Source organism: Trachypithecus francoisi, unplaced genomic scaffold, assembly GCF_009764315.1.
Source record: "Trachypithecus francoisi isolate TF-2019V2 unplaced genomic scaffold, Tfra_2.0 Lachesis_group10, whole genome shotgun sequence".
Taxonomy (NCBI): Eukaryota; Metazoa; Chordata; class Mammalia; order Primates; family Cercopithecidae; genus Trachypithecus; species Trachypithecus francoisi.
Window position 1 is genome coordinate 75,541,268 of NW_022681455.1, and position 9,623 is coordinate 75,550,890.

Sequence of the window (9,623 nt, forward strand, 5' to 3'; positions counted from 1 at the left end):
TCATGCCTGTAAACCCAGCACTTTGGGAGGCCGAGGCAGGAGGATTGCTTGAGCCTAGGAGTTTGAGGCCAGCCTAGGCAACATAGCGAGACCCTGTCTCTACAAAATATTAAAAAAAAAAAAAAAGACACAGGAGACACGGGGAATGTTGAGGCCTTGCCTGGAGCTCCACTGTAGTCAGATCAGAAAGTAGCCAGGGGGCCGGGCGCGGTGGCTCATGCCTGTAATCCCAGCACTTTGGGAGGCTGAAGTGGGTGGATCACGTCAGGTCAGAAATTTGAGACCAGCCTGACCAATATGGCGAAACCCCATCTGTACTAAAAATACAAAAAATTAGCTGGGCATGGTGGTGGGTGACTGTAATCCCATCTACTTGAGAGGCTGAGGCAGGAGAGTTGCTTGAACCCGGGAGGTGGAGGTTGCAATGAGCCAAGATCGCACCATTGCACTCCAGCCCGGACAACAAGAGTGAAACTCCGTCTCGGAAAAGAAAAAAAAAACAAGAAAGTAGCCAGGGGCGTACCGGGTGGTGCTGTCTTCTAGTCTTTCCAAGCATGAACTGGGAGGAGCTGGAGAAGGCTTTGCAAGGCTTCCCTTGGGTTGGGTTGCACTGCCCAGGATGGAGGGAAAGGCAGTGTGGATCTATTGATCACCTGTGACACATTGGGTGCTCTCATGTTCGTTTCCTGCTTCATGCCCTATCCATGCTGCCTGATGGGTGGTAACTGTGTGGACAGATGGAAGCAGAGACTCAGGGAGGTGGAAGGGCTTCTCTGAGGTCACACCTGGCTGCACCTGGTTTGCTCCCCCATGCTCTCAGTGTCACCCAAGCTTGCCTGGTGTTTAGAACCACTGGGGTCACTTTGTAGAATGACAGAACCCTAGAATCCTCTCTTGGGATGCTCGTCGACCTAGTCTGGGGGTAGGCTCAGAAATCTGTATCTGGCTGTATCCCCAGGGCCTCAGGGGTCATCTGGGAAATGTGGCAACCTGCATTATACCAGGGTCCCACCCCGGACACTGTCCTTGTCTTCACTGCAGGGTTCTGACGGGACGTCTTTGGTAGCTGCTCAGACAAGCTCATGTGTCTCCTGACCCTCAGGGTTTCCCAAGTGGTCAGTGGATACACTGGGGGCCAGGGCTGGGAACCCAGGAGTCCCCAGAACAGAGCTTTGGGTGAGGTCAGCTGGTCCTTCAGACTGGTGCTGAAGGCAGGTGTGTGCATGGGAGTGTGGATGTGAGTGTGTGTGCATGTGAGTGTGGATGTGTGTGTGCAGGTGTGGATGGGAGTGATGTTGGTTAGTTCTTGATTAGAGTTCCTAGACTCAAGCCAAGCTCACAGTCTGACACTGTGGGAAGAACCTGGTGTGTAAAGGGTACTGCCTATTGAGGGCAGGGTGGGCGCCCCGCATCTAGGGACTTGGCAGGGCGGCTTCTCTGTTTCGTATTCAGAGGAGGCCTTGTGGGGCTCTGTCGTGCTTGGTACTGAGTCTGTGGAGCTCTGTCTTTCTCTTCTCTGCCCCCACAGACTATCTAATCAACGTGATGGACGCCCTGGGCCTGCAGCCATCCCGCACCCTCCAGCACATCGTGACACTCCTGAAGACCAGGCCTGAGGACTATAGACAGGTCAGCAAAGGCCTGCCCCGTCGCCTGGCCACCACCGTGGCCACCATGCGGAGTGTGAATTACTGACCCCACCGCACACCCGACCACCAAGAGAGCTAGGGCTGCTGTTCCACGACTGGCCAGCACAGATTTGCTCAGAAACTCTGCCCAGGATTGGGCAGAAGTTACTTGAAAAAGTAACTTAACTCAGCCGTGCGCAGTGGCTCACGCCTGTAATCCCAGCACTTTGGGAGGCCAAGGCAGGCGGATCACGAGGTCAGGAGTTCGAGACCAGCCTGACCAACATGGTGAAACCGCATCTCTACTAAAAATACAAAAATTAATGACAGAGTGAGACTCCGTCTCAAAAAAAAAAAAAAAAAAAGACTTGGTTCATTTGTATAATCAAAAAGGAATAGTAAATTAAAGATGTATTATTTATCAGAGAAGACTTTTTTTTTTTTTTTTTTTTTTTTTGAGGCGGAGTCTCGCTCTGTCGCCCGGACTGGAGTGCAGTGGCGGATCTCAGCTCACTGCAAGCTCCACCTCCTGGGTTTACGCCATTCTCCTGCCTCAGCCTCCCGAGTAGCTGGGACTATAGGCGCCCGCCACCTCGCCCGGCTAGTTTTTGTATTTTTAGTAGAGACGGGGTTTCACCGTGTTAGCCAGGATGGTCTCGATCTCCTGACCTCGTGATCCGCCCGTCTCGGCCTCCCAAAGTGCTGGGATTACAGGCTTGAGCCACCGCGCCCGGCCGACTTTTTAGATAAGATAATTTTTTAAAGGATCAGATCTTGAAAATTGAATAAATAACTACTGTGAAATGCAAGAAGACTGTTTCTTTCCTTCTTTTCTTTTCCCCCCCTTCTTCCCCCCTCCGACTCTTTCACCCAGACTGGAGTGCAGTGGTGTGATCTCGGCTCACTGTAGCCTCTGCCTCCTGGGCTCAAGTGATTCTCCCGCTTCTGCCTCCTGAGTAGCTGAGATTACAGGCACCCGCCACCATGCTGGCTAATTTTTGTATTTTTAGTAGAGATGGGGTTTTGCCATGTTGGCCAGGCTGGTCTCGAACTCCTGACCTTAAGTGATCTGCCTGCCTCAGCCTCCCAAAGTGCTGGGATTACAGGTATGAGCCAGGCACCTGGCCTCTTCCTTCTTCAATACATTTTTTAGTGCTTCCCACATGCCTGTCGTGCTGTGTGCACTGGGGATGTCTGGGGATATGGGTCCTCCCCTGTAGCTTATGCTCGGTGGGAGAGGGAGGGAGGGAGAAGAAGATAAATGGGGATAATTTCAGAGGTAAGTGCTAGTGGAAAAGCGGGTGTTAAGGTGGAAGCTGGCACTGCGTAAAGTGGGCAGCCCGAGACCTACAAAGTAAGAGCCATGTGGCGGAGAGTGAAGGAAGAGGCCCAGGGAGTGGTGCAGACTGGGCCCTGAGGCGTGTCCAAGGGCAGCTAGGGCAGGAGAGGAGGGGCTACGTGGAGGAAAGGGGAAAGCAGTATCCCTGGAGAAGCTGGGGGCCGGATCATATGGGGGCTTGTCAGCCATGGTAAGGAATTTGGCTTTCAATTTTTTCCTTTTTTTTGAGGCAAGTTTTCACTCTGTCACCCAGGCTGGAGTGGCACAATCTCAGCTCACTACAGCCTCAAATGCTTGAGCTCAAGCGATTCCCCTGCCTCAGCCCGTTAAGTAGCTGGGACTGCAGATGGGGACCACCATACCTGGCTAATTTTTAAAAACATTTTTTGTAGGAACAGGATCTTGTTTTGTTGCCCAGGGTGGTCTCGAACTCCTAGGCCCAAGTGGTTCTCCTGCCTTGGCCTCCCAAAGTGCTAGGATTACAGGCGTGAGCCACTGTGCCTGGCCCACAGTTGTTCTTTTTTAAAATGTATGGTGTATGAACTTTAGCATTTTTCATTAATAGCATCTATCTGTTAAGATTATATTTGGTTATAAGTAGTGGAATAACGTAATTTGAGTGACTTAAACGGAAATTAATTTTTCTTGATAACAAGAAGTAAAAAGTGGCTGGGCACGGTGGCTCACGCCTGTAATTCCAGCACTTTGGGAGGCTGAGGCAGGTGGATCGCCTGAGGTCAGGAGTTGGAGACCAGCCTGGCCAACATGGCAAAACCCTGTCTCTACTAAAAATACAAAAATTAGCTGGGCACGGTGGTGCATGCCTGCAATTCCAGCTACTCGGGAGGCTGAGGCAGGAGAATTGCTTGAACCCAGGAGGCAGAGGTTGCAGTGAACCCAGATCGCACCACAGCACTCCAGCCTGTGTGACGGAGTGAGACTCCATCTCAAAAAACAAAAGAGGTGGTGGCTACAGGCACTGATGTAGTGGCTGGTTGGAGTCAGGCCCAAGGCCAGCCTTTCTGTGATTTGAAACTTTGCCCCACGTGCTGGAGGCCTCATTGTGGAAGGTGACTCTTGCAACTGCAGGTGCTGCGTCTGCATTCAGGGAAGAGAGCAGAGACGGTAGAGCAGCAATTCTGGCCCTTCTATCAGGCAAGTGGCAGCTTCCTTGGAAGCCCTGGCCAACCTTCTCCTAGCCCTCACTGGCCATTTCTCAGTCATGAGGCGCCCCTGCTACAAAGGAGGCGGGAAAGCCCAGGCTGGCTTCCACCAGCATTTCTCAGCCTTGGCTATTGACGTTTTGGGCTGGACAGCTGTGTGTTTGATGCTGTTCTGTGCATTACAGGCCGTTTACATTTCCTGACCCACTAGGTGCCAGTAATATTTTCCTAGTTGTGAAGCCAAAAATGTCTCCAGAAACTTTCTCCAGTTGAGAAACACTGGCTTAGACCAATCAGGACTTATAGCCTGAGCTGGGCTTATTGGCTGCCTTGATTGGGTTTCTGTTAACAAGAAAGAAAGGGGATGGCAGTGGTGTCTGTCACAGGGCTGTCATTGGAATTGAGCCCTGCCTGGGTCTCAGGAGCTGGGCTGAGCTCTGCCTCTCTCTGGGGTGTCTCACTTAAACCTCACCACAGACTGGGCATGATGGTTCACGCCTGTAATCCTAGAGCTTTGGGAGGCTGAGGCGGGAGGATCGCTTGGGGCCACGAGTTTGAGATCAGTCTGGCTAACATAGTGAGACCCTGTCTCTACAAAAAAAAAAAAAATCAACAGCCTGTGGTGGTGTGCACCTGTGGTTTCAGCTACTTGGGAGGGTGAGGCGGGAGGATCGCTTGTGCTTGGGAGTTTGAGGCTACAGTGAGCCAAGATTGCACCACTACACTCCAGCCTGGGTGACAGAGCAAGACTCATCTCTACAAAAAATTTTTAAAAATTATCTGGGCTTGGTGGTGGGCACCTGTAGTCCCAGCTACTCAAGAGGGTGAGACAGGAGGCTCACTAGAGCCCAGGAATTGGAGGTTGCAATGAACTATGATCTCAACACTGCCCTCCAGCCTGGGTGACAGTGAGACCCTGTGTCAGTCAATCGATATATAAATAAATAAACAGACCTCACTCTAGCCTTGGGAGGCAGGGGGTCTTATCCGCAGTATGGCGAGGTTTAAGGACTTTGTTAGAGCCACTCAACTACCATGTGGCAGGGCCAGAGTTCAGAGTGAGCCTGGTGACCATGGTACCTGTACTCCTGCCTGGCTGCCAGGCAGCCTTCCTCCTGTGGGACACGGTGGGCACGCGGCAGGACACGTCATCCCAGCGGGCAGGCAGGTCACCCAGGCCAGCCCTCTGGAGTGACCCTGTCATGCCCAAGGCCGTTCTTTTTTTTTTTGAGATGGAGTCTTGTTCTATCGCCCAGGCTGGAGTGCAGTGGGGTGATGTCAGCTCACTGCAACTTCCGCCTCCTGGGTTCAAGTGATTGTCGTTCCTCAGTTCCCCCAAGTAGCTGGGATTACAGGCACATGCCACCATGTCTGGCTAATTTTTGTATTTTTAGTAGAGACAGGGTTTCATCGTGTTGGCCAAGCTGGTCTTGAACTCCTGACCTCAGGTGACCTGCCTGCCTTGGCATCCCAAAGTGCTGGGGTTACAGGCATAAGCCACTGCGGCCAGCCTCCAAGGCCACTCTTGAACTAGCTCCGCTGGGCTGCCAGGGCCAGTGTCCCACCGGCTCTGTCCTCACAGAGCTTCCCACACATGCCATCCTCACATCCTCAGAACCAGTTTGGCTGGCCCCGACAGCATCTGCTTCAAACCCACATGAAGAAAAATATTTTGGTTTCTCATGTGGTGGATCACAGGCTGTTCCTGGCAGGTTTGAGCCTGGCTATTGCCTCGAAGAAGCGAGAGCCAGAAACCTGGAAGGTGACACGTGCTACTCGAAAGTGGAAGTGGAAGCTTTGTGGTGAGCTTTGTGCTGGGCTCATGAGAGCTACTAGGCTGTGGAGTGGGACAGGCTTGGGCTTGATTCAACGCTTCGTCACCTCCCCGCTGCTGTGTGGCCTTGGAAAAGTCACCTCACCTCTTCGAGCCTCATTTCCTAATCTGAAAACTGGGAGCCAAAATGGTACCGAACTCAGGGTGATTTGAAGAGCCACTGAAATGCAGCGGTGGTGGCCACATGTACACAGTGTTAATTTCCTGCTTTCTTTCTTTTTTTTTTTTTTTGGAGACAGAGTCTTACTTTGTGGCCCAGGCTGGAGTGCATTGCCGTGATCTTGGCTCACTGTAACCTCTGCCTCCCAGGTTCAAGCGATTCTCCTGCCTCAGCCTCCCGAGTAGCTGGGATTACAGGCATGCGCCACCATGTCTGGCTAATTTTTGTATTTTAGTAGAGATGGGATTTCACCATGTTGGCCAGACTGGTCTTGAACTCCTGACCTCAAGTGATTCTCCCACCTCAGCCTCCCAAAGTGCTGGGATTACAGGCATGGGCCACTGCACCCAGCCCACAGTGTTAATTTCATAGTCTTCTGGCATCTGTAACCCACCTTCTCTTTTAGGGTAGAGTTAGGATTTACAGAATGCTGTTTTCTGGGCAATTTGGTCTCCGCAGCCTATTTCCAGCCGTAAAAAAGGAATCTCAGAGTAGGAGCAGGACAGCATTTCTCTCCGCTAGATCCAGAGGGCAGGGGAATGACTTGGAGCCCGCTTTTAGCAATGAGGCCATTGCACCACGGCCTGGCCCTCATGGTCCCCTGACAGCAGGGATGGCAAACTGATGCTCACCCTCAGCCTGGTCCTGACCTCACAATCTACAGGCAGCTCCAAAATGTCTCTGAACAGGACCTCTCACAGGTGTCTGTAAAGGGCCGCCCTCCATAGGTTCACTCAGGGCCGGCCAGGCAGTATCTCCATCCATTCCCTGTTGCCGTGACCTGTTCAGGATGATCATGGGCCCTGGGCGGGTCCAAATGAGCCTCATTCCTGGGGCTATTGCTGGGAAAATGTGCAGGAAGAGCCTTCTTCCCCCTGGAGTTGCTGTGCTGAGGGGACAGGGCTGCAACTGCAGGTGTAAAGAGATATTCAGAAAGAACAGCACAGGGAGGAAACCTTTCTAAGAAGGACAGCAACATAGAATCACCTGATAGGGCCAGGCGTGGTGGCTCATGCCTGTAATCTCAGCACTTGGGGAGGCCGAGGCTGGTGGATCGCGTGAACCGGGAGTTCAAGACCGGCCTGGACTACATGGGAAGACCCTGTCTCTCCAAAAAATACAAAAATTAGCTGGGCGTGGTGGTGCATGCCTGTAGTCCCAGCTACTCAGGGAGGCTGAGGTGGGAGGATTGCTTGAGCCCGGGAGGTTCAGACTGCAGTGAGCCGTGATCGTGCCACTGCACCGCAGCCTGGGCAACCGAGTGAGACCCTGTCTCAAAACAAGAAAAAAAGAAACTTTAGGTTGGGCATGGTAGCTCACGCCTGTAATCTTAGCACTTTGGGAGGCTGAGGTGGGTGGATCACCTGGGGTCAGGAGTTCGAGACCAGCCTGGCCAACATAGTGAAATCCCGTCTCTACTAAAACATAAAAATTAACCAGGCATGGTGGTGGGCAGCTGTAATCTCAGCTACTCGGGAAGCTGAGGCAAGAGAATTGCTTGAATCCAGGATGCAGAGGTTGCAGTGAGCTGAGATCGCACCACTGCATGCCAGCCTGGGCAACAAAAGCAAAACTCCATCTCAGAAAAAAGAAAAAAGAAACCCCAGATCTGGACGAGCCCCTGCATACAGCCATGCCTGAAACCCTTTTACTACAAGAGCTGATGAATTCCCTTTGTAGCTTAAACCTGCTCAAATTGACATGTGACTGAAGAGCTGCCACGCGGCTACATAATAATGCCCCATAGCGTCACATGAGAGAACAGATACGAAAGCTCTGGGCTCCTGTAAGGGACTGGTATTGTTATGGCCATTGGCACCCAAAGGGTGAGGCTGGGGTCTCGGCTTTGTCACTTACAAACCTTGAGTACCTTACTTCACCTCTTAAGCCTCAGTCTACTTACCTGTGCAATGGGATGCTATTGTACTATTTCTCAGTGGTTATGCGAATGAAATAAGATTTAAAAAGTTCTTGGCATGGTGCCTGGCATATGATAAGTACTTGATCCAATGTAGTCCTTGTTTAATAACAACAAATGGTAACAGTGAGTGTGGCCACAACTACTACTGCTAGTAATAAAAGCAGTAATCACAGTAGTGAGGGTGGTAACCACCAAGAGTGGTGGGCCCAGCCTGCGGACTAGCCAGGCCCCAGGCTGGGAAACCCGGTTTCCTACTCAGCCCTCCCTACTCAGCCCCTAGCAACGTTGCCTTTGACTGAGGTGGCACCGACTCTGTGGCACCTCCTTCTTCCAATAGGTGCCATGCTGAGCACTTGATGGGAGGCCAGCTTGTTTACCTTCCAGACCAAGGGACGCAGGTGACCTAGGCCAGAAAGGCTGGGCCCTCAGAGGCTCAGGCTTAAGCCAGCCTCTCCTTCATCACCAGGGGCCCGGTAGGTGATAACAGGGTGCTGCAGTGCTGTGTGGGCACCTGCCAGACCATACTCTTCTTTGGTGACAGCTCCCTGATCTCTCTTTGGGGACCCTAAGATTCTGGGGGACTGTATTTGGCAATTAAAAATACAGAATGAAAAAAATTAAAATTTAAATTTAATTTAAAAAAATTAGCCAGCATGGTAGGGCACACCTGTAATTCCAGCTGCTTGGGAGGCTGAAGTGGGAGGATGGCTTGAGCCCAGGAGTTTGAGGCTACAATGAGCTATGATCATGCCATTGCACTCCCACCTGGGTGACCCCGTGCCACCACGACACCCCATCTCTATAAAAATATATATGTATAAAATGCTCAACAAAAACAACAAATTATTTATTTGTATGTGTCTCCAGTATTGTATGGATGTACATATACTAAAAAATCAGTTTTTCAGCCGGGGTCGGTGGCTCACGCCTGTAATCCCAGCACTTTGAGAGGCTGAGGTGGGTGGATCATCTGAGGTCAGGAGTTTGAGACCAGCCTGGCCAACATGGTGAAACCCCCTGTCTATTAAAAATACAAAAATTAGCTGGGCGTGGTGGCACGTACCTGTAATTCCAACTACTCGGGAGGCTGAGGCATGAGAATCACTTGAACCCAGGAGGCAGAGGTTGCAGTGAGCCGAGATTGCGCCACTGTACTCCAGCCTGGGCGACGAGAGCGAGACTCCGTCTCAAAAAAATAATAATAAAAATTCAGTTTGTATATCTGAAATTCAAATTCAACCAAGCAGCCTGATTGTTATCTGGCCACCCTGGGAACTGTGCCCCCGCCACCCTTGGACCATGTGATTCTCCTGGGGGCCAAACTGGCTTCAGGTCTGGGCAGAGGAATTCAGGTGTGACCAATCAGAGCAGCTTATCTAGCTGGCCACACTGACTGGGTCAGAGATGGGCACACGACCCAGGCAGGGACTAATGAGTGTTGGCCTGGGAGCTGGCAGCAGAAGGAGGGGCTTGAGACCCTTTCCCTTAAACCAATTTTGGTCTCTCTCAAGCCATTATGGATGCCCTTCTGCCATCAGGGCACCCCGGCTGCCCAGTCAAACGAAGAACACAGCTGGA

General features: G+C 51.7%; 1 protein-coding gene across 1 annotated transcript in view; it reads left to right on the forward strand.

Moving 5' to 3' along the window:
- Window positions 1-1,940, forward strand: part of COG7 (component of oligomeric golgi complex 7) — a 66,036-nt gene extending 64,096 nt beyond the window's left edge. Inside the window, exon 17 of the mRNA XM_033217754.1 lies at window positions 1,529-1,940. Within this exon, the coding sequence (XP_033073645.1) occupies window positions 1,529-1,695 (167 nt within the window). The 3' untranslated portion in view covers window positions 1,696-1,940. The remainder of the gene's footprint in view (window positions 1-1,528) is intronic.
- The last annotated feature ends 7,683 nt before the right edge of the window (window positions 1,941-9,623 follow it).